At 36.2% G+C, this 24,062-nt stretch overlaps 2 protein-coding genes across 9 annotated transcripts; both read left to right on the forward strand.

Annotated features, from left to right (window-relative positions):
• The first annotated feature begins 1,563 nt into the window (after positions 1 to 1,563).
• LOC6733064 (ATP synthase mitochondrial F1 complex assembly factor 2) lies at positions 1,564 to 3,036 on the forward strand. Its single transcript, XM_002080105.4, has 4 exons — positions 1,564 to 1,761; positions 1,844 to 2,151; positions 2,209 to 2,389; positions 2,450 to 3,036. Exons 1-4 carry the CDS (start codon positions 1,662 to 1,664, stop codon positions 2,698 to 2,700), a joined length of 840 nt encoding a protein of 279 aa, XP_002080141.1. The 5' UTR covers positions 1,564 to 1,661; the 3' UTR covers positions 2,701 to 3,036.
• A 604-nt stretch (positions 3,037 to 3,640) lies between these two features.
• On the forward strand, positions 3,641 to 24,042 carry LOC6733065 (protein FAM102A). Of its 8 annotated transcripts, none has more exons than XM_016180493.3 (11): positions 3,641 to 3,839; positions 4,354 to 4,490; positions 13,389 to 13,791; positions 13,849 to 14,160; positions 14,220 to 14,449; positions 15,311 to 15,588; positions 15,656 to 15,738; positions 17,169 to 18,401; positions 21,458 to 22,021; positions 22,675 to 22,880; positions 22,939 to 24,042. In XM_016180493.3, the coding sequence occupies exons 3-11, from the start codon at positions 13,616 to 13,618 to the stop codon at positions 23,055 to 23,057; spliced, it is 3,201 nt and encodes a 1,066-aa protein (XP_016025766.1). In that variant the 5' UTR covers positions 3,641 to 3,839; positions 4,354 to 4,490; positions 13,389 to 13,615; the 3' UTR covers positions 23,058 to 24,042. The 8 variants fall into 8 exon arrangements, with proteins under 8 accessions (XP_016025766.1, XP_039154297.1, XP_039154298.1 ...); XM_039298363.2 differs by having other exon boundaries at positions 17,178 to 18,401; XM_039298364.2 differs by having other exon boundaries at positions 17,202 to 18,401.
• The last annotated feature ends 20 nt before the right edge of the window (positions 24,043 to 24,062 follow it).

The raw sequence follows: 24,062 nt of genomic DNA on the forward strand, positions 1-24,062 counted from the left end.
CAAACAACTTTTTACTTTTTGCCTTGCAGCGCCTAAATTGGGATGTATATTACCTCCTTATTCCAGTAGACTACTTTTAATTAATTTACCTTCCCCAGCTAACCGGATAACGATGCTTGGAACAGTCTTTATTCATTGTGAAGTTGAGAGTCCCGAATTGGTTCGTCGGCTTAACTACTCTGTTCCGAGTAGATTCACTAGAAACTATATACCCCTTATCTTAAATCATTGTAGATCTAACTATGATTTGCATGACCATTACAGAGTATTATGTTCTTACTATAATATACTTTGTCCTATTATCTGTAATATTGACTCTCTGCCGCTCTTGAAGCAATTAATTGCACTAATATTTAGCACTAATATTTATTACAGTTATTTTTATCATTTCCTCTTTTCTGTTCTCTTTTCTATATCGCGTCTATCGTCAGTCGGTTGGGTGTGGGACCCGTGCCATCGAAAAAAAAAATCTGACAGTCAAGACCTAAACTGTTTTTAGTTTTTATGGTGCGATTATTGTCCTCGTTTTTCTCGATGTTGATGTAGGCACGCTATGTACATATGGTATCGGTTACAAATTATTTTCTTTTATTGTATTGGTAATATAAAGGACATGAGCTTATAATTTAATGGTGGATAGAGATTTTTAGTTACAACCGAACGTTACGAACTCTCCTTTTTCTTTCGGCAGTGCCACTCAAAATGGTCAAAATAAATACATTTTAGTTGCCTCAGTTGCAGCTGCCAAGCTCGTCAGTACAATTGAAGCATTCTACCAGGCCATTCAAGAGTAATCTCTTGGCGAATCGGGAATAACTCAAACGGCGATTCGTCCACCAGGTTTTCAAAGGTGTTCCAACCAAAAACATCGACATCTCGTGATATGTATCTATAAAGACCCTCATCATCGACTCCAACTGCAACACTGGTAATACTTTAAAATACTCTAGCCACTGATATTGTAAACGAATACGAAATTTGGGTCTGCTTTAGACGGCATCTACATATGTATCTGTGAATCTACTGGCAAAGGGTTGAAGTATGTATAATCTAGTATGTATAATCTATACATCCCACATTAGTAGTGCAAAATAATGCAGCCTGATACTTATATTTCATAATGATACGAAATAATCCATTTGCAAATTTTTATTTTACAACTTAAGAACATCTGCCCAAAAATAAGGGCTTAAATAAAAACTTTAAATAATTTTCTTATGAAGGAATCTGTTTAGATGGTTAGAAAAAGCTGAAGCAACCATTCTTACGCCCACTACGTTCACGGCTACAGTTTTGAAAAATGTTTTGATTTTATCATTCGTCTTGCACATTTTATCGACGTGCCAAAAATATGATGGGGCTAAACATATACAAGGGTCATATACAATAGTCAGAAATTACTAAGAACAACAATAAGAACAAAAAATATGACGATGCATTCAAGTTATTTATTACTATTATTATATTATAATTACTGTGTGTAGTAACATCTGTAATCGCTAAAAGAGACCCAAGTGTAAAAGGCTAACTCGACTAGAAGCTATAAATGGCACAGAAACGTAAACAGTATTGAGATTTGTGGAAAAAGTACTACAGCCACACTGAAAACATAACTCTGCTGTTAAATAGCTGATAAAGACTCAGGCAGACAAACTCTAAAAATGAACGGAAAGCATATAGTTAGCGCTATCCGAGCTCTCCGGTTGACCAACTTCAGCCAGTGGAAGGGAGCCGCTAGCAGTTTCACTGTGCGCCACTATGGTAAGCCGCAGTAGCCAAAATAAAAACGTGCGTAGCCATTTCATAACATGCCGGCGATCGACGGGCGGTTTTTCTCCTGCAGCCTCTCCACCCAAGCGGTTCTACAAGAAGACTTCCGTACTGAGCGGCGACAGCGGCTATGAAGTGGTGTTGGATCACCGGAAACTGAAAACGCCCAAAGGCACACCCTTCATCGTCCGCAGCGAACCCCTGGCTATTGCTGTAGCCACTGAGTTCGACGCCCAGAAGGAAAACATCGAGCGTTCCCGCATGCACTTATCCGCGCTCTGCTTCACGGCCATTGACAATCCCAATCACCTCTCCAAGTTGGACATGGTCAACTACCTGCTCAACTTCATTGGCACAGACACGGTGCTCTTCCAGTACGACGTGAGTGAATCAAATGAGAGTTGGAGTGCACATTCCACAGATGTATATCTTTTGCAGGACGAAAAGGACCTGCAGGACCTACAGGTGAACGAATGGGACCCGGTAATCGCCTGGTTCAACCAGCGCTACGACACAAACCTGCAGAAGACCATGAACATAACGCCGCCTCAGGTCAGCGAGCAGGATAAAATGAATGTCGCAAAGCATTTTCAGTCCTACAGTTTGGAAACGCTGCATGGTAACGCAAACCATGACTAGAGCCTGGAGTTCAACGTCTATTAAATACCTCTTCCTCCAGGCTTCATTTTCGCTGTGGACACCTTGAAGTCGATTGTCCTTGCCTGCGCCGTCATCGAGCAGATGCTTACCGTGGAGAAGGCTGTTGCCCTGGCGCGTCTAGAGGAAGAATATCAGCTTAAGTTTTGGGGTCGCGTGGAGTGGGCACATGACTTAAGCCAACAGGAGTTGCAAGCACGTCTGGCGGCTGCCGTGCTCTTCATACATCTTAACTGTTCGGAAAACCTTGTTAAGCAAAAGATAATTCTTTAAAAGAAAAATACTTGTGCAACATATGAGTTGACTACCACGGGATTATGACAGCACGTGGGTCTCCTAATACATAGGACATAATAATAGATGTATATAAATCGCGCCTAGCTTCAAACTTATCAAGGGCAGGTCATCCCCCTTTTTTTTAGCTCTTACCGGTTTCATTGTATAACAAAACCAAAAAATAAGCAATGTGGTTGGATCCATCTATCATGTCCAAGAACGCTGTATATGTACCTATTATGTCCATGTGTGTATAAGTTATCGGACGTCTGACAAATGATATTCGGGATCTCTGAACTGTATAATTTATAAAGTTGATATTGACGCCTCTAACGCCTCTATCTATCTGGGGTAGCAGTCTATTCGCAAAAGTAGTTGGGGTATTCAACTAGGTATTTGTTAACAAATTAAGTTTTTAAATGTTCATTTTTTTAAATCAAAATCCAGTGAAATATTATATTATAATACTTTACAAAAGTAATATATTCTTGACGTCTCTTACAACACAACTGAATTTTAGTTCTGATTCTAATTAGTAAGCCACAAGGACTCTTGTAGTGAAATACGTGGAGGTAGTGAAAAATGTAGCGTCAGAAAGTTCACAAGGAAATAAATTAAGTGTTTGGGAACTAAACATGTACAAATGTATAAGATATATGTAACATTTTCGTTGAAAATTTGAATGAGATTACTAAATTTTAGAAATATTTAATTTATTTAATTTTAATTTAAGGTTTAGTTTGTTTGCACATTGACACCGGGGTTCTAGCCCACTTTCGAAACCCCTTTGCAATACATGGGCAATTATTTAGCTTTAGCTAAGAAAAAATTAAGTGCTACAGTGTAATAAGCGCTTCGAGGAAGTCTCAAATAATAAAAATAATTAAGCAATTTTTTTTAGTAGTTGTGGTATATTCTGGTAAATACTCGCTTGGTATTTTAAAATAGTTACGGTGCAGTCCTACTGTACACTGTGGTCACACTGGTTCGGACGTGGGTGGCGCATCATCGGTGGTATTCTGTTGAAAATTAATCAAGTGCAAAACTACATTTTTCGCTAGTAAATCCGAGGACAGTTGTGTTTGCACGAAAACAAACGCAAGCAAAGGCAGTTGATATTATTGTTGGTGCGTTTGGTAAGCAGCGTCGTTCGAGTGCATGGTGGTGCCAATGTTTGTGCTGGTGTGCGTTTGTGACTTTTCACTAGAAAAATGTAAAAAAAAGTGTTGCCAAAGCAGTGAGGCATACAATTTCCCAGTCGCTTTGTTTCAAACGAACGAGATTCGCAAAATGCGATTTGTAGACCTGAAAACAAATCTGTATCGTTGTGCTGGGGATATTTATCATTTGAACCCTCCCTTTTCGCTTTTCTCGGTAGAGGGGATGTGAATAAACCATTGACTACATCAACAAAAGCGTGCGTGTGAATATAATAATCTTGTTGGTCCCTAGTTGCTAAGTTGCATTTTAATAATTGTGAAATCCCAGCATCGAAGACGACAACAAATGTAGATTTTTTCAAAGCACAAACAACTGCAGCACCACGTTCGACGCCCTTCGGGAGCAGTTGTATTGGTGTTCTGCTGCTGTTGTGTTTGTGCTACCACCTTGTTCGATTTTAATGTGTTGTTTCTGTTTTTCACAACGAAGCTCCGTATTTCGTGCGGTAAGTGTAAATAGCGTGTTTCAAATATTATTTCGGATGTGTCTCCGCCGTATAATCAGCTGTTTGCAACGCTAGCGTTGACGCCCACATTTAAGCTCACTGTGCGGAATTCAACTAAGAGGTAAGTCAGATTGGGATAATTGTATTGTATTTTTATTTATTTACAAGGCTTACAGTGTTCCCTCCTTTAAACCGAATTTCGATTGAATTTGGTATACATATGTAGCTGTGTTCAAAAAAGTAGCAGTGCTTGGGACCTGCGAGTTTAAGTTAAAAAATTCCTATGATTTACATTTTTAATGGTAACATTTTTTTATAACAACTTTAGGTATTTAATTTCAAACAATTTAGCAAATGTTTCACTTTTATTTCTTCAATAGTTTCGAAAATATAGATTAAAACAACATAATAGGCAGAAATTCAGGTGTTCACTAAAATAGCAGTGCTATAAAAAAATAGTAAAAAAAAATTAACTTGACTTAGATCGAACTTAGTTTTTATTTTTAATGTGTTAATTAGGGCCTAATACTTGGTTGGATAGCCTTTGTTAGCCGGCACAGCCTTACACCCACGCGACATTGAGTCCACCAGGTCCTGGCAACGTTTGGGGGGTATTTTTGACCATGCATCCTGCACAACTTGCCAAATCTGAGCCTTAGACGTCGGAGATTTCTTCGACACATATTGTTTAATGTCCCCCCACAGGTTTTCAATCGGGTTTAAATCGGAAGATGATGGTGGCCACGGCATTACATCTATTCTATTTTGGGTGAACCTATTCTTAGCCGATTTGCTTCTGCGTTTCGTATCATTATCCTGTTGGAATGTCTATTTTAAGGGCATATTATATTCAGAATATGACAGTAAGACATCACTAAGTATACTTGCATATTCGTTTGGGTCTATAATACCATAAATCATATGTTATGGACTCATACCATTGTAAAAAAAACAAGCCCATACCATAATTTTCGGTCCACCATGGTTGAAAGTCATCAGTGGGTGTTTTGGGTGGTACTCCGTGTTTGGAGGTCGTCAGATATACTGTAGTGAACCAGTTCCACCAAATAGAACTATTTTTGACCCATCAATCCAAAGGATATTACGCCATTTGGAGACTGGCCAGATTAGGTAGGTTTTAGGGAAGCTTAACCTTGCCTTAATATGCCTAGGGCTAAGTAGGGGATCCTTTTGTGAACTCCTCTCACATAAATTTTGATTCAGTAGTCATCTCTGAATAGTAACGTCGCTTATTCCCAAGTTCAGCTCGAACTTTATGTCCCCAAAGGATGCAAAAGGATAGACTTTGCTGTAACGAACTATGCGCCGATCCTCTATATCTGTGGTTTTACGTATGGTACCACGGTTTTCGGGCTTCCATTCATATTAAATGGCATTGGATACCATTTTGGAAGAACATTCAAGGGTTTTTTGAATGTCCTTATATGTTTTTCCTTCCTTTCTAAGCTTAAAAATTAACATTCTTTTCCCCTGGGAGCAGTGGTGTCCTATACCCACTAAAATAAAATTTTTTAAATTATTGCCCTTTAAAATACACGAATAAACTTAACCAAACTCACTTTTTAGAAAATATTGATCATTTCGAGACAATACGATGGACAAAACCAGAGACTGCTATTCTTATGAACAGCCTAAAAGTGGTGAATTTGCTTAAGAATGTAAATAAAAAAAGGATAACATGAAAAACTGACGGGATTTTCTTTTTTTCTATATCTATAGATTTCATTTTACAAAAATAAGTGGAATAAAAAGTGGATTCCAAAAAGGGACATGGAGAAATACATTTGTGTTTCTTAGTTTCCATCGCACTGCTATTTTTTTGAACACAGCTGTATGTGTTCACACTTACACGTATACGCACTGACTTCTTTTGTTCTTTGTTTTTATTCCCTAGCAGAGAGTATATTGATTTTAGGCGGTCATTTGCGACCATATAAAGTATACATATTCCTGATCAGAACTATTTAATATATCTTTTTTTTCGGTACACACCAGTTTTTGACAGTATATAATTTTGGTTTTAAATTGAAATCTGGATGAAGCTGTTCTATCTTTAATATCAAAATACTGAAAGGGTATATAAGCTCCGGCTTGTTGAAGCTACTATTCTTTACTTTAATTTTATGTTGGTCTATGCTAATTGTGTTTTATTCTGATTTGTTTCTATATTTGCTGGCTTAATTTTTTATATAAATTTTAGTGAATTAATACAATTTATGATTTATTTTTTAAAAAGCGCTCCTTATAAGTAAATTATACTTTGTAATTTACTCGAATGATATTGCGGCTTTTTTTTCTATCCGTATGAACTTCAAAATCTTGGAAACTAAAGGGATAAAAAAAGTTTGAGTTTGCAGATTGGGCATGCAGATTGGTTGGTTTGGCATATAAATTGCCGGGCTTTGGAATTTCAGTTTCGCAATGAAGTGTGAGGTGTGATAAATGCTTGCAATAATCAAATCAAATCAGCACCAATGAGGTTAAACGGGATAGGGCAACCCTGAATTGCTCGTTCAGATCTGACTTCGTCTGCTTCTGTAATGAGGATGTGCTCAATTAGATTCAAATTTTTTCACATCCATGTGGGTCCATAACGAGAAATAGGGAAAGTTCTACAGTTTCGGCTTTCTGTGCTTTACTAACTACAAAAAATGGAATGCATGTGCTCTTTGAAATATAACTAAAAACTAATATAACTAAAAAAAAAACAAAGATCAGAATAGGGGCTGTCAATACATTATAAATATACTTAAAACTATGTAAAGTATATACATTCTGGATCAGGATAAATAGCCTAGAAGGTTGAGATTCAGCATAAAGATTGTAGAAACAAAGAAGCACAAACGGCACAAACCTGCCGCGCCCACACTTTTAGAAAATGAATTGATATTTTTTATATTTTTATTGGTCTTGTAAATTTCTATCGTTTTGCAAAAAAAAACTTTTTGCCACGCCCTAAAACCGTTCTTAACTGCCACGCTTATTTTTTCTGTAAATTTGTGTAATATTTTTTAATAATTTTTCTATTTCTTTCTATTTATTTGCCAACAAATTTTTGGCGACTCCCACTCTAACGCCCTAAAAGCGCCCAAAACTGCCACATTTTTAAACAAAAAATTATGAAATTTCGCGTTCGCACTTGCACTAGCTGAGTAATGGGTATCTGATAATCGGAGAACTCGACTATATCATTCGTTCTTGTGTTATTCAGTAATTGCAAGTTTATATAAGCTTTTTCCTGTCAAAAAGCCTCTAAGCCTCCTTTGTTGTTAACTTTTTAATAAAAGGCAGATATTAAACACTTTGGGTAATTGAAATTGTATGGCTTGGTAGGGTTCCTCACCCTACCCTAAAAATATAGACAGAGTTACACTTCAGAACTTGTCGAACCAGTCCGACAACGATTACCGAGTTAAATGTCGCTTTTGTAAATTCTTATCTATTTGTGTTTGTGAAATTCAAGTTCACAACTTTTTTTTTTCAAAGTTGCAAATGACATATTCGAACTTAGATAAAATTTCTTGGCTTGCACGACACTTTCTTCCACTCTTCCATAAAGGCCTTCCCGACCCTATAAATATATTCTTCCTCAGTAGACGTGTATATTGATGTCGAAAGATCTTTTTAAAACCTAGCAAGCAAAAAGTTTTAAATGCCAATGTTCAAAATTTTTCTAGTCCTATTATTAGGCTAACTTTATAAAAACATAAACGGACTCGAACTTCCTTCTGTTGCCATACCGTTAATTTCCACAAAAAAGCCTCACGGAAACTTACAGCCAATCCTTTAGCTATTCGTTAACCTACATGGAAATGATATTCGATATATTATTCGATACCAATTATGTTGTGAAAGTTTGTTTAAGATATTTCGGCGCCTACCCTAACGCCCTTAAACCGCCAAAAACTGCAACGCACACACTAGAAAAATGTTTAAATTTCTACCAATTTCTATCAATTGTTGGCATACAATATTTTGTTCACTCCAAAATTACTTTACACTTTTGAAAATGTTTTTTTTTGTGTATATTACGTCCCAGCTTCGGTGGATCTGCCAAATAAATGTAGGTATTTTTCCCTTCTCTTCCACTAGCTAATTAACGAGTATCTGATAGTGGAGAAACTTGAGCGTTCGATCTGTTTTTAATACTATTTCGCTTTTACTTTTCAATTGATATTCAGCCTACTCAAAATCCCTACATACTCCTAATATTCATATTATATGCATTCCTTTCGTCCCTTTACAGTCGTTACCAAAAGCAGATTTGGTAGTCGTCGCAAATTATGATCGCTTCAAAGCCATTTGCATCCTCTTTTTCTATCATGTGGAAAAGTGTTTCCGACTTCCGTATGAATGCTTGATATTATGTCTGGCTTTGCGCTGCCTAAGGCAAAACAAGTCACTGTCTCAGAGGACACAGAGGATTACACCCCAAATCACACATTAAAACAACGGCTATCTCGAAAACACAAGTTTATTGATTTTCTGTAACTCTGTGATGTTTCAACAGCATTTTAGTTTAGTTTGTTTGGCGGTCGTGACACGTCTACGCGCCAAAGTGGGTCCAACCAGATAATGGTGGATCATCGTGTTGGAGGACAGAAGCTTGTAACATGCATTAATTTACCTGCAGACAGCTCGCTTACAGGAATCACTAGTGTCTTTGGGACGGGTTAAGGTGTTAATAAAGAGGAATATTCTTATTTTCGCAATGCTTTAGCAAAGGTTGTTGAATATGTTAAAAATATCTATATTAAGATATGTACATACATATATACTATTATGTATAATATATAATTTTTTAATAATCTTCATATAAAAAGGGGGAACTCTGAATATGCAATTTGAAAAATTAGTTTAATGAATGCTAAAAATAATAAAAATAAGAAAACTATAGAAAGAATCACTAACAGCAAAACATTTCAGTTATTTCATTTTATACCCTTCTACAAAATAATAATAAAAAATCAACACAGTGAGGTTTCCACTTGACTTAAACAAATCGAAATGTTTTGTTTTAACTGTTGGTAATGTGAAAAATATAATAATGCATCAAAAAATATATCATATTTTTATCATTTAGTAAACAATATTCATATTAATATTTTGCCATCCTAAAACCACCCAAAACTGCCACGACCACATTTTTGAACAATTTGTAAATTTTTTTGTCATTTTATTTAACAATCTCTATCGATATTATGAAAATTATGAAATTTCGCATTTGCACTAGCTGAGTAATGGGTATCTGATAGTCGGAGAACTCGACTATATCATTCGTTCTTGTTTATTCTATTTAATAAATAAAACATTTCCGACCCTATATATTCTTAATCAAGATCAATAGTCGAGTCGATATGGCCATGACAGTCTGTCCATCCCTGTGAACGTAAAGATCTCGACCTATAAGCGCTAAACAGTTTAGATAAGACTTTTACAAATCGGCCACTCCTACACTTTTAAGAACTGTCTTGATATTTTTATCCGATGCTCGTAGAGTAAAAAGGTATACAATATTCGTTGAAAAGTATGTAACAGGCAGAAGGAAGCGTTTCCGATCGTATAAAGTGTATATATTCTTGGTCAGGATCAATAGTCAAGTCGATCTGTCTATATCCGTCTGTCCGTATGAACGTCGATATCTCAGTAACTATAAAATCTAGACATTGAGATTCAGCATACAGATTCTAGAGACATAGACGCAACACACACGGGGCAACCTATGTTGCCACGCCCACTAAAACGCTCAAAGCGCCAAACCGGTCACGACCACACTTTGGAACAATTTAAAAAATTTTTCTCATTTTATTCCCCAATTTCTATCGATATACCAGAAAAATGATGAAATTACTCGTTCGCATTCACACTAGCTGAATAACGGGTACCTGATAGTCGGGGAACTCGACTATAGCATTTATCTCTTGTTTTTTATTAAAAGGGCAATATATTGGCACCGTTAAAAATCTATTATGTTGGTCCCCATGAGAGGAGACATTTTTTTTAGCACAGCGTAAGCGCGGCAATCACATATCTACTCTCTTAATTGTTTCCTGTTTGGCATATGTGAACTACGTTTGTCCATTTATAAAAGCCAACGCCGATAAAGTTTGTCAGATCAGTCTGAGCCTCTGGCTTACTCGAAATGTGTAAATAATTTTTGTGTCGTTTTCCTCTTTATCAATAATATGTTTTGACATTCGCATGAAAGCGGGGTTCTCTATACAATAGAAGCGGTTAGTCTGGTTGTTATTATTAATTTTTTATTATCATTGTTTGATTTCAAGCTGTTTGCGCTAATTGGTTGCCTTATCTTATCTTTAGTGGGTATACAGGATCATATAAACACCTTCTTGGAAGAGCTGACTAAGTGTTTTAAGTGCAACAGATATCGATAACACTATTTTTTAAATATTAATTTTTTCAAATTTTTCTGGCTTGTGACATTTACAAAGGGAATTTTATTATCTTAACTTTCCGTGCTTAGCACACCGGATTTTAAATAGTTATACATTAGGTGTAGTAAATTTTTTTTCGAAAAGTAAAGTCCCCGACTATCAAATACCCTTTACTCAGCTAGTGAATATGGGAAGCTCATCATTTTTCTGGAATATCGATAGATATTGGGGAAGAAAATGAGAAAAAATTAAATAAATTTTAATAGAGTGGGCGTGGCAGTTTTGGGCGGTCTGTGGGCATTTTCGGCAATTTGGTGGCAAATTTTTTTTTTGCACATCAATAGAATCTTACAAGACTAATAAAAAAATGAAAAAATATCATAATGCTCTGCATCTATACCGACGGATTCGGATACGGACAGGGGTACATGATCAGTTCGACTCCGCTATTGATCTTGATCGAGAATTTATATGCTTCATATAGTCGGAAACTCATCCTTCTTCCTGTTACATACTTTTCGACGAATCTAGTATACCCGTTTACTCTACGAGTAACGGGTATAATAACAGCAGTAAACGTTTACAGCTAGTACTTTTTGACTCGATAGGGATTTTTACATAGTTGACTATTGATATTTATATATTCCTCGGCAAGCCATGATCAATACATTACCAACTTCAATTCATCTTAAATCCAGAAACCTTAAGGAATCGATCAAGCCATGTTTGTTTACCTCTCTCTCTCTTAAAATTCTAGACACGCCTAATTAATGCAGATTTGTTTTTAATATTGCAATGCCCAAAACCGAACTTAACTGACCCATCATCACCACTATACTATACCCTAGCAGAGGGACTTCAGTCCTAATCAGTACTTACTTTGATTAGTATCAAAACCGAGTCGAAAAAATCATGTTCGCCCGCTTCTACGCCATCTAGCGGAGCTAAAAAATAACCGCAAAAACTCTTTGCAAAGAGTTTACACACCTAAGAAATGTAAAATCCTTTCCGCAAAAACTCTTTGCAAAGAGTTTACACACCTAAGAAATGTAATTTCCTTTCTAAATAATAAAGTGCTCGGTTAACTTTTACCGTGCTTAATTCTCAGTGTTACAAGAGCTATTTGAACCGTTGTAAGTTCAAGTTCGCACAGGATCCGAAACCGCTTTATAATTTCGTTAACACTAAGCGAAAACCAATTTCTTACCCTTCTTCGCTATTTTTTGAAAACACTACGGTAACATCGGATCAGGAAATAGCCAAACTATTCGCCAAGTTTCTTCAAACAACATATTCTACGTTACCTCATCCCGAACAGCCATATTCTTACGAGGTATCAAAGTCGAATTTAATAGTTGGTCCCACTCTAAACGAAAGGTCACTGCTTTACGATCTTTAGCGTGTCTATTCGCCAGGTCCCGACGGAATCCCGACTTTGTGCTCAGATTCTTTGCGGAAGGCTTGTGCAAGCCTCTGCTGAAACTGTTTACATTATCTCTGGAATCTTCACAAATCCCCCATGTTGGTCGGCAAAACTTCTCGGTTCCAAGTAGATTCACTAGAAACTACATACCCCTAATCTTAAATCATTGCATGACCCTTACAAAGTATTATGTTCCGACTATAATATACTTTATCTTATTATCCGTAATCTTGCTCTCTGCCGCTCTTAAAGCAATGAATTCAAATTTTTTAATACATAATTACTATATACATAAAAACATATTACCAATATTTATATTTATTATAAACTCTTTTTATATTATATTTATTTCTTCGTTACTGTGCTCTTTTCTATATCGCGTCTACCTTCTCTCGAATCGAGCTCTACGATAAATGGCCATAAAACGGTCATAACTGATGTTGACACAAAAAAATTGCAGACAAAGAGCTAAAAAAAATACTGAATACAGCATAAAATTTCCAAATGTTATTGGAAAAATATTTAAGAATAATTTTATTACTGTTGAGAAATGTTGATAAAACAAGAGAGAATGCTACAGTCGAGTTCCCCGACTGTCAGATAACCGTTACTCAGCTAGTTTTTTACCATATTGTTAGAAATTGGGGAATATAATGACGCGTGACTTTTTTTTATTAAATCGAGACTAATAAAAATATGGAAAAAGTTACAAACATTTTTCATAAGAGTGGGAGTGGTTGGTGGGGGCAAAACACTTTTTTTTCCAAATCGATAGAAATTTACAAGTCTTATAAAATATGAAAAAATATCAAAACATTTTTAAAAAGTTTGTACGCGTGGAGTAACGGCTATAAATATATAGAAATGAGTGTAGGCTAAGATAGGCTAAGATGTTTCCGTAAATTTTTGAGAAACAATAAATCGAATTTTAAAATGCGTTGTTTCGAAATGCATTTTATGTAAATATTTTTGTCGATCGCCAAATATATGTCTATACAATTAGGTTAGGAGCGTATGTATATGTGTCAGATAAAAATTTAACAAGAATGCTTATTTTGGGGTCGGTTATAGCCGACATTTGCCATTCAAGTGTTAGTAAATTGACTAATTTTTCAATTTAAGGTCAAAAACGTATTTGTGGCTAATAAACTTTCTAATCTTTGTTTTTATTTACTTAAAGAGTTGACAAAACAGGCCCCAAACACAATTTACTGCTCGGAGACAAAGTCGACAATGAAAGCAATAGCTAAGGAACCAGCTCAAAAAAAACGGATAAACTAAAAATTCTAAAACCGTCAATCAACTGATTCAAAGGCTAAGTTGAGGCGGTTTTGCACAACCGCTGAGAGCTCTACATTCATTTTGTGGTAGGAAGGCGAAAGAACTTACGTTGTTGGACAGAAATTAATGACACTTCTTGGGCCTAGCGCCCCTGGCATGGCCTTTATGATGAAAAAGAAAAAGTACAAGTTCAATGTTGAAGTGCAATTGCAGGATTTGGTAGAGGTGGCCCTGGTCAATGAGGTGCTGTTTGCAAAGATACGGTTGCTGGATGGAGGTTCTTTTCAGGAGTACAGTAGTCGGTGAGATATCATTAGATTCATAGAAATGGTTCAGTTATATTAAATGCTTTTGCCCAGCGAGGAAGTGCGCAACCATCGAGTAGAATGGAACCGCAGCTTTGAGTTTCCTTGCAAGATGAGCGCTAATGCCTCAACCGGCGTTTTAGATCCTTGCCACCTGCGTATATCAATACGCAAAGAAATGAAGGGAGGACGAAGTTACTATAAGCTTGGTTTTATCGACCTCAATCTGGCCGAATTCGCTGGCGCCGGCCTCACCTCCCGTCGGTTTCTCCTGGAGGGCTATGACTCAAGACACCGCCTAGACAATTCGATGTTGCGAGTGAGCATTAAGATGCATATGCTTAGCGGTGACATTCTGTTCAAAGCGTAAGGAATCCCTTTTCAAACCATCAAAATTTGTTATAATAAAGCATATACCTCTACAGACCCACGCCAAATCTAAAGAGCAAGCAGAGCAAGCCTTCAATGGATGACTTTTCAAATGCAGCCACTGGAGTAGGTCTGCAAATTCCGACGGCTACCGCATTGCCCAGTATAGGAAGCGGAAGCGGTGGCGCATCCGTTTCCTTGGGCGGTAGTGGAGTCACTTTGGGCGGCATCCCCGGTAATCAGTCGTTACCCGGAACGCGACCCGTTTCCACCACAAAGGAGGAGGGTAAGTATTAGTTACAAATCAGGCTTTTGGTTTATCGTAGAACATAGTTAACATCTGGATGACAATCTTTTAAATAGTGATGCTAATTTATAGCATAGCACAATTTATATACGCATCATAAAGCATCTAGTATACCATTTTCCTCTAAAAGTAATAACAATACAGCCCATTTACATCATTTTCCATGTATTGTACTACTAGATTCGATGAGAAGTGTGTATTAGTCACACGTCGCACATAACGTTTTTATCTCTGTAAAACACATAAAATATTTAATTTATTTAGTCTTGAAAGAGTTACGTTTCCGTCCCTGTAAAGTATATATCAAATATAGTATATATTCTAATATCGATATGAGTATAACTGGTTCTTATGAACTATAAAAAGATTAAGCATGCAGATTTCAGAGACTTGCGCTTTGTAAGTTTGTTTCGAAATTTTGCCACTCCCACTCTAACACCCGCTCAAAACTGTCACTTCCACACTTTGAAAATTTGTTGTACATTTTTTTCCATTTTAATGTTTCCAAAAATCTCCCGATATTGCAGAAAGTGATAAAATTTCTCATTCAACTGAAAGTAGCTGAATAGCGGCTATCTGCTATTTCGTGAACTTGACTAAAAGCAATCTCATTTGATTTTGTTTGAAATTTTCATTATATCGTTATATATTGTAGTCGCCTTCGTGTTGTTTCCTGGTGCAGTTTGTCATTAGATGCACAGCTATAAGAGGCACTAGGCTGTAAAAACGAAAGTTTTGTTCACCCACAAATAAGCATATACGCTATCGCTAAAATTTTAAAGTGTTTAATCGGAACAAAGAAACAGTTTAACCGGAATTTTTCTTCTGCAATACCTACAGATATCGACAACCAGGCTTTGATAGCAACTATTGTGACAGACTCCGGCTTGTCGGAGTCCTCGGAATCGGGGATAACTTTGACTACGGATAATCTCCAGCAGCATGCCTCAGTCGTCATAGCTAATCCTATTAGTCCTGTGAACCAGCCGCTACCGCAACTGGGAATCATTGGCAGCAACAATTACGGGACAACAGTAGGGGCTATCGGATTCTCTGGCGCCGGCAACGCCACCCTCATAGAAATGGGTCATTCAAGAAATTCCAGTAATACTAGTCAAGTGAGTATAGGGCTGAATCACTTGACTTGACAAATACGTAATGTTCTGTTAATGTTTTTCGAAATAGATGTCAAAAGGTTCGGGTTACAGTAGTTTTTCGCACAGTCAACACTCAAGGCAAAGTTCTGAGGGTGATTCGGGACATGCTAGGTAAGTCGACAAGACAATTTTAAAACGCGCTTATATTCTGTAAAAAGCTTTAAACATTTTTCTTGTGTTATTACTTTTGACATATTTTACCATAGATTCAATAAATCGATATCTTTATATGATTTCTTATAAAACAATGCTTAAAACTCAACAAGTACTATATGCTAAGGCTTTATATAACAGCATATTTTAATTGTGTCTAAAACCTCTACCTAACGCAAGAACACTAAAATAAATGAATATCATATGAGGCAAGTCAGTCCTTACTGGAATAGTTTGAACATTGCATTCTGTACTAAAAAAATAATTGATTTACTAAATAGAAAAACACTTAAGTATAGAGTTTCTTATAGATAAGTCTCCATTCCTGTGTTTATTGTATTTGAAAATGTTATATTCCTAAACTATTTTATTTTTCTTCTATGTATATATGTATACATTATATTTTACTGGCTAATATATTTTGCTTAGATTTCACAGAGATAAATATCTATTAACTATATTAAGTTCTATGTCATTTAAGATACTTTAGCTAAGAACATACTATTAGCTACTTTTATTCAGGCCTAAAGGGAAACCCTTTTTTTAAGGGTTATGCAACAGACTCAGTGTTTGAATGTATCTTATAGTAACTACAGTAAAAGAAGAATCTAGCTTAATCAAATTGTAAGCATTTAATCAAACACAATTTGGTTATTATTAAAATCAACTATTCGGTATAATAGTTTTCGTAATTATCTAATCTATATTAATACAAAAAAGAAGTGCAGAAATTGGGCAATTTCACTTTTGTTATTATGTTATTATTTTCTGTCATGCAGGCACATGCCCCAGCTGTTTGTTGACTAGACTCTGCTAAGGCAAAGACATTAGGGTTAATTTATTTACAGAAGGCACATTTTTAATGTAACCTTTGTATGGACGGGTGGTAAAATCCTTTTCGTTTTCGGGTCCGTTTGGCAGTAAGTTTTTTGTTTGTTAATTTCAATTCTTGCTTGGACTATTGGCCTTTTCAAGACCAAGAAATCTGAAAAAAATGTAGTACGCTTATTTAAGCGTATATATTTATTTTAATTCCTACAGCTTCTAAATGTAGTACAGTTTTTAGTATTATTCAAAAACGGTTGCTTGATCAAGCCTAAGCAGGTTCCATTAATACTTAACACCGAACATATTGGTTTTTGTTTATTTCATCACATGGTCTTACAGAACTTTTTATTTTTGTTCCGTTTAATTTTACTTATATTTTATACTTACGTTATTTATACTAATTCTGATTTCTTAATAATTTCTATCTTTCTTTTTTAACTAACATTATGTTTTATATATAAACTGGGGTAAATGGCCAACTAACCAACCAAAAATTACATCTTTAAATACAATTTCCATAAACGACTGCCTGCGTTCGAAATATATAACAAACAATATAGTCGCTTTAGAAAATCCGTTTCTCTATTTAATAGACTCAATCAGAGAGCAATTAATGCCATGAAATTGAATATACCACGTAGCCGACAGAACGGTCAAAAGGGAGATGAGCTTCAACAATGTAACAGCTTGCCAGTGGTAGTAGCCAAAAGCCACCGTGTTCATACTCATCTCAGTCTCAGCACCACTGTTGAATACGCTAGCGATGAACAGCTCTACCAGACTCCAAACGCTACCATGACCAACTCTCAAAAGTTGGCCTTTGAGGACTTCCGTACTCCGATGGCAGAACTTGCAGCTCCTCTCTTTCAACCGATGGGAGCTGGCTGTAGTGGTACTCCCAGCTCTACATATCGCAGTGCCGGATCTCCATCCCACAACACGCAATATTATGACAGCGAAGAGTCGAGCGACAGTGATGAGTGTCTTAACAACGAATCGGGCGACAATGATTCTGGCCTAGAGGAAAACTTTCATACTCCCCGTGTAGCCAAGATTAAGTCGATGGAGAATCTCTCTATTCTGGAGATGGAGTTTCACAAGGCTTCTATAGAACTGGACCGAAATTCACCGCGCCGTCTAAAGCAACTGGCTGAGCATGCGCAGATCCCAAAGATGAAGTCGCTAAACAACCTCTGTTTTGACCATTATGCAGAGCAGTCTGTGCGCGAAGAGTTTCAGCGTATGCACGAACAGTCGCTTCAGGAGCGAATGCGCTTTCAACAGCACCATCAATTACGAAAGAACTCCAGCACATCAAACGGGTCGGCGACGAAGATGTACGTAAAGCATTTGAGTCATCAGAATCATCATCACATAAAAGTCGGTAACGCCAAGTTCATCGGGCAGGACGGCAATGACAGTCCACAATCGATGCACTATCCCATTCAAAAGATGCGATCAATGGGTACCATACAGGACATTGTAAGCGACCGCATTGAGCCTGACCCGTTCCTCACTCCAACCACCGAGCGGAAGCCTAAATTTTCGCGACTAGTCCAGTCCGCGGAGAAGACGGTACTGGGCAGCAGCTATGTCAATCGTCTCCTTACCTACGATGCCGTGGACTCTCCGTCGGAGCCGTTTAACAGCCCAGTGTCCTTTATGTCGCGTACCCCCTTTCAGAGAGCTTATCGGCGCAACATACAACAAGGCAGCTCTTCGACGCCTCTGGCTACTCAGGATTTCTTCGCCGTGCGACCACATTCCACAAGTGCTGCCTATGAGCTAATGAGGTGCGTCGCGTTAAAATATCAAAACTTCATGCAGTAAATTCTATTAAAAACTACTATAATTTAGTCTATAAACAAGAGCATTACTCGTTACTTTTTAAAATTTATCCGTTACTGTTAAACTGTTTTATAAATGTTTAGTCTAAGACTTCGTTTTCGGGACCTAGTCTAGGAATTGCCATTGGTCTCCTGGTATTGGTCCACTACCCCAAAATGCCGATATCATTTTCGCTTACTCACTGGTTTCTTTCGATAGATGATTGTTTTACTTCTGTTTTGTTTAAATTTGCACTAATTATTTTGGGCTTTTGTTAAATTGTTTTTTACATTTAAAAATAGTTGTAAGTTTTTTAAAACAGTTCTATTGCAAAGAAGGTTGTACAGTATTTCATTTGTCACTGACTGTTTCACTTTAATCACCATATTAATCATCGTATCAAGGCGTTCTAATTATGTATTACATAATAATTAAGCTATTATAAACAATCACAGGTCTCAAAAATGAATTAATTCAGTTTTTATCACCACCAAACATCATTTCTGCAACATATTTCGCTCAAGCAAGCCATAATTTACAAACGAAATTCATAGTCGCTTAGGAAGATATTTGGAAACAATAGAAACATTCTTTCAAAACTAAAACCGGAGGATTAATGTATAAGTAAACACAACAAGAATTACGTAGCAATTAGAAAACTTGGTAAGGTAGATGCATTAAAACTTAGGTAAAATATAGACACTGACACTGATATTATGTTCGCGGTTTTGCTTTAAAATAATATGGGCGTTGAAAACATGATACGTTCATAAGACAGAAGAACGTGCAAACAAACATGTTCAGATGCATTTCCCGATCATGAATATATATTCTTTATACAGGAAAAAACGCTTGAAAACCATTTTTTATTACTACTATTAATTATTATAACTAATTAATTATTATTACCTAACTAGCAAGGGGTTTAAAAAACCGGACTCAACCTCCGAAGTTTCAAAAGAAAATCACATCCACAATTTCTTTATTATTAATACTTGTTCTGCTAATTTCTATCAATTTATTACATTACTGAAGTCAGAGGGCCACTGCAGGAGAAACAGTCGCCTTCCTACTTGCTTAGTAATGGGAAAACTGGACTCTAGTTATATATGTTATCTATTATATTCATTATATATATGTATATACAGCTGTGTTCAAAAAAATAGCAGTGCGATAGAAACTAAGAAACACATATGTATTTCTTCCCCTTTCGGAATCCACTTTTTTTCCACTTATTTTTGTAAAATGGAATGTATAGATATAGAAAAAAAAAATCCCGTCAGTTTTTCATGTTATCCTTTTTTTATTTACATTCTTGAGAAAATTCACCACTTTTAGGCTGTTCATAAGAATAGCAGTCTCAAAATGATCAATATTTTCTAAAAAGTGAGTTTGGTTATGTTAATTCGTATATTTTAAAAGGTAATAAATTAAAAAAAAATTAAAAAAATTTTATTTTAGTGGGTAGAGGACACCACTGCTCCCAGGAGAAAAGAATGTTAATTTTTAAGCTTAGAAAGGAAGGAAAAACATATAAGGACATTCAAAAAACCCTTGAATGTTCTGCCAAAATGGTATCCAATGCCATTAAATATGCCCGAAATGCCCGAAAACCGTGGTACCACACGTAAAACCACAGGTATAGACGATCGTCTCATAGTTCCCTACAGCAAAGTCTATCCTTTTGCATCCTTTGGGGACATAAAGTCTGAGCTGAACTTGGGAATAAGCGACGTTACTATTCAGAGATGACTACTGAATCAAAATTTAAGTGAGAGGAGTCCACAAAAGGATCCCCTACTTAGCCCTAGGCATATTAAGGCAAGGTTAAGCTTCCCTAAAACCTACCTAATCTGGCCAGTCTCCAAATGGCATAATATCCTTTGGATTGATGGGTCAAAAATAGTGCTATTTGGTGGAACTGGTTCACTACAGTATATCTGATGACCTCCAAACACGGAGTACCACCCAAAACACCCGCTGATGACTTTCAATCATGGTGGACCTAAAATCCTGGTATGGGCTTGTTTTTTTTACAATGGTATGAGTCCATACCATATGATTTATGGTATTATAGACCAAAACGCATATGCAAATATACTTAGTGATGTCTTACTGTCATATTCTGAATATAATATGCCCTTAAAATAGACATTCCAACAGGAGAATGATACGAAACGCAGAAGCAAATCGGCTAAGAATAGGTTCACCCAAAATAGAATAGATGTAATGCCGTGGCCAGCATCATCTTCCGATTTAAACCCGATTGAAAACCTGTGGGGGGACATTAAACAATATGTGTCGAAAAACTCCCCGACGTCTAAGGCTCAGATTTGGCAAGATGTGCAGGATGCAAGGTCAAAAATACCCACCAAACGTTGCCAGGACCTGGTGGACTCCATGTCGCGTGGGTATAAAGCTGTGCCGGCTAACAAAGGCTATCCAACCAAGTATTAGGCCCTAATTAACACATTAAAAAGAAAAACTAAGTTCGTTCTAAGTCAAGTTGATTTTTTTTACTATTTTTTCATAGCACTGCTATTTTAGTGAACACCTGAATTTCTGCCTATTATGTTGTTTTAATCTATATTTTCGAAACTATTGAAGAAATAGAAGTGAAGCATTTGCTAAATTGTTTGAAATTAAATACCTAACGATATTATAAAAAAAATTTGACCATTAAAATTGTAAATCATAGGAATTTTTTAACTTAAACTCGCAGGTCCCAAGCACTGCTATTTTTTTGAACACAGCTGTACATAGTAAATACATACATGATAACCCAATTGCCCCTGCAAATCTCTTATGTTACGGAAAACGCATTCGCTAAGCTTATTCGCTTTATTTAAGAGGAGTTACACTATGAGTAAAATATTATTTGTTTGTTCGATTTCATTTATATTTTTACTCTATTGTTTTGTTAATTGTTAACCGCTTTAATTAGTTACACGTGCTTTTATAATATGGCCGTAATGTTCTATGTCTAAAACAAATATTCGCATTTATGGACGCGTTCATTCAGAAACTTCAGTGGAGTTCCTCGTCGACTCTTTGATGGCAATATCACTACTGCAGGCCAGAACAGCAACATGGGTGCTGTCAGCACCAATAGACAGCAGCAACCCTGTGCTTCAGGAACTAACACTTTTATTGGATCCAGTTCATCACCTTGTGGAACTTTGGCCAGTATACACTCAAATCATTCGGCCTCTTCTTCAAATGGCAGCAACAGCAGCAGCAGTGGGGCAGTCATTACCTTCCAGTGTAACGCAGGCAGTGGACAGGATACAGTAGACTCGGCAAACCATCAACAGCAGATGACAGTGGGATCGCCCAACGGTCATGGAAGCAACCCCCGGTTGGGCAACGTCATGTCAGGCGATGCCATTAGCTCAATGGCCGCCAGTCCGACAGACGCTTGTAGTATTCGTTCTAATCCGTCGGCTGCCTCACTTCTTCTTTCCACGTCGGCAGCTGCAGCAGAGGCTTCTGCATTGGCGTCGGCAACTACTATGTCCGTTTCGGGAGCAACACTATCACCTCTAGCCACCACCCAAATCATTCGCCGCCCAAGCATCACAATGATGTGGGTTCATTTTATGTTTCTAATTTTTATATGTTCACCCTCGTACTTTGCGCTTTTAAGTTGTAATGTCATGCTTTAGACAGCTTCTGTGTTCTGCAAAAATATTTTTCGTTTTAAAATTGTGAACTATTTTGGCGGAGAGCAGATAGTTTGAGCTGTATTTCTAGTACCATAAAACCTATTTTTCATTTGTAAATCACTCTAAAAAAATAAATATCAAGATGTTCAGAATAAGTAACTGCTTGTTACGGAAATCATGTAAAATGTGTATTTAATTTTATAGATTGTTTTTATCTTCTTTTTAGAAAAATTTGTCAGGCAAATAAAAATGTTTATGGTTTTTATAAAAATTAATCAATCTGTTATAGATCTTATCAATTTAATACCATTTAATGAGTTTGCACAAGCCCTGCATAAGCATAATCATGCAATTATTAAGAGGTCCGTGTTTATTTGGCATGGTACAACGAAAAAGTGTGCAAACGTTGTATTCTTTGCCAAGATATTGCCTGTGCTTTTGTTGCCTTGTTAATCGCGCAAATATTAATAATTTCTTATTTACAATTAAAATTAATTTGATTATTATTTAAATAATTTCATATATATACTAATTTCTATCAACGAAATTGATTATTCTCATTTTGTTTCTTCAGGAATCCCAGCTCCGGTTCGTTAGTTATTAGTGATACGGGATCTCTAGATCGGACGAAAAGCAGCGGTGAGAAGCGCAAAAAGGGCGCGCTCGATGACGGGCCACGTGTTTCCGACCGAGTGGAAGAGACACGGGTCAATCCAGACTCATTAATTGATGAGATTTTAAAGGATACTAAACTTGATCAGCTGGAGGAATCCGCAGAAAGTACGTACCTTGATGCTTTTTATTAATGGGTATATAATTACAATATTATTTTTCTTAGCCTCAGGCCTTCAACTGTACATCGCTCGCGATGGAACCGCCTCCCTGGGCGGACACGAGGTTAAATCAAGCGTACGAGCAGGCGCCCTAAAGCAGGTGGTAATGCAGGATAGAAGATAGTAGTATCCGAGACTCACAACTCCTTTTTAAAATTAATTAGAAGACTTATTGATCAATTAAAATGGAGTATTGAACTAAACGAAATAGTTTAGGTAATACAAACATGTTTACTCGCAAACAAATGTGAGAATGCAAATAAGCTATATAAGAGTATATAAAATGTTTGTCGGAACTACACTGCTATGAATGTAATTAGTTAATTACACATATATATGTTTATAGAAAAATACGCATGTATATTATAGATTTGTTAACAGGCATAACTTGTCTAGTTGTATTTGCAAGTGTTGTGAATTAGGTAAACAACCGTTAACAATAAGGAAAACCAAAAATGAAATTCATAATGCTGCACATTATATTTGCATTATAAATTAATCGCAATGGAATACGATAAATGAGAAAAGGTTTAAATTTTATTTTCGAATATATAATTTTTTGTTTTGCTTTCATCAATTTTTCCAGCCTTAAGGCATTTATAAATATATTTAAAAGTTAATAGAATAAATAACGCAAATGTCATGCTAAACAAAAAGCTTCAAAATTAAAACACCGAATTGTAATAGTCATCGAAATATTATAGCGCAATCAAAAACTAAATAAGCCTAATTAGTTTTATCAATTTTGCCCATTATATTCATTTTTCTTTTGAACATATACACAATCATTAATCAATATTTAAAGTCAACATTGTTGTAGATGTCTAACTGGTATTTTAGTTGTCTTAATTATTTTTTAAAGCTTCCGGAAGTTTTAATGTAAAAATGTTTCTTATAAACAATACTTTTAAATCAATAGAAAAAGCTGTTAGATGGGAACACAAAAAATACAATAAGTTATCACCTAAAGTTTATGTTAAAAATTTTTGTGTAAAATTATGTAGTTATTTTTTAACAATTTGTAAGGGGAGAACTTGAATAGCTCCATATAAGTGTATTTAAATTGTATATGCAACAAAACAGGAAAATAAAAATGGACACATACATGATTTATAACTGTCAAATGTTT

The sequence above is a fragment of the Drosophila simulans genome, chromosome 2L, assembly GCF_016746395.2.
Source record: "Drosophila simulans strain w501 chromosome 2L, Prin_Dsim_3.1, whole genome shotgun sequence".
Taxonomy (NCBI): Eukaryota; Metazoa; Arthropoda; class Insecta; order Diptera; family Drosophilidae; genus Drosophila; species Drosophila simulans.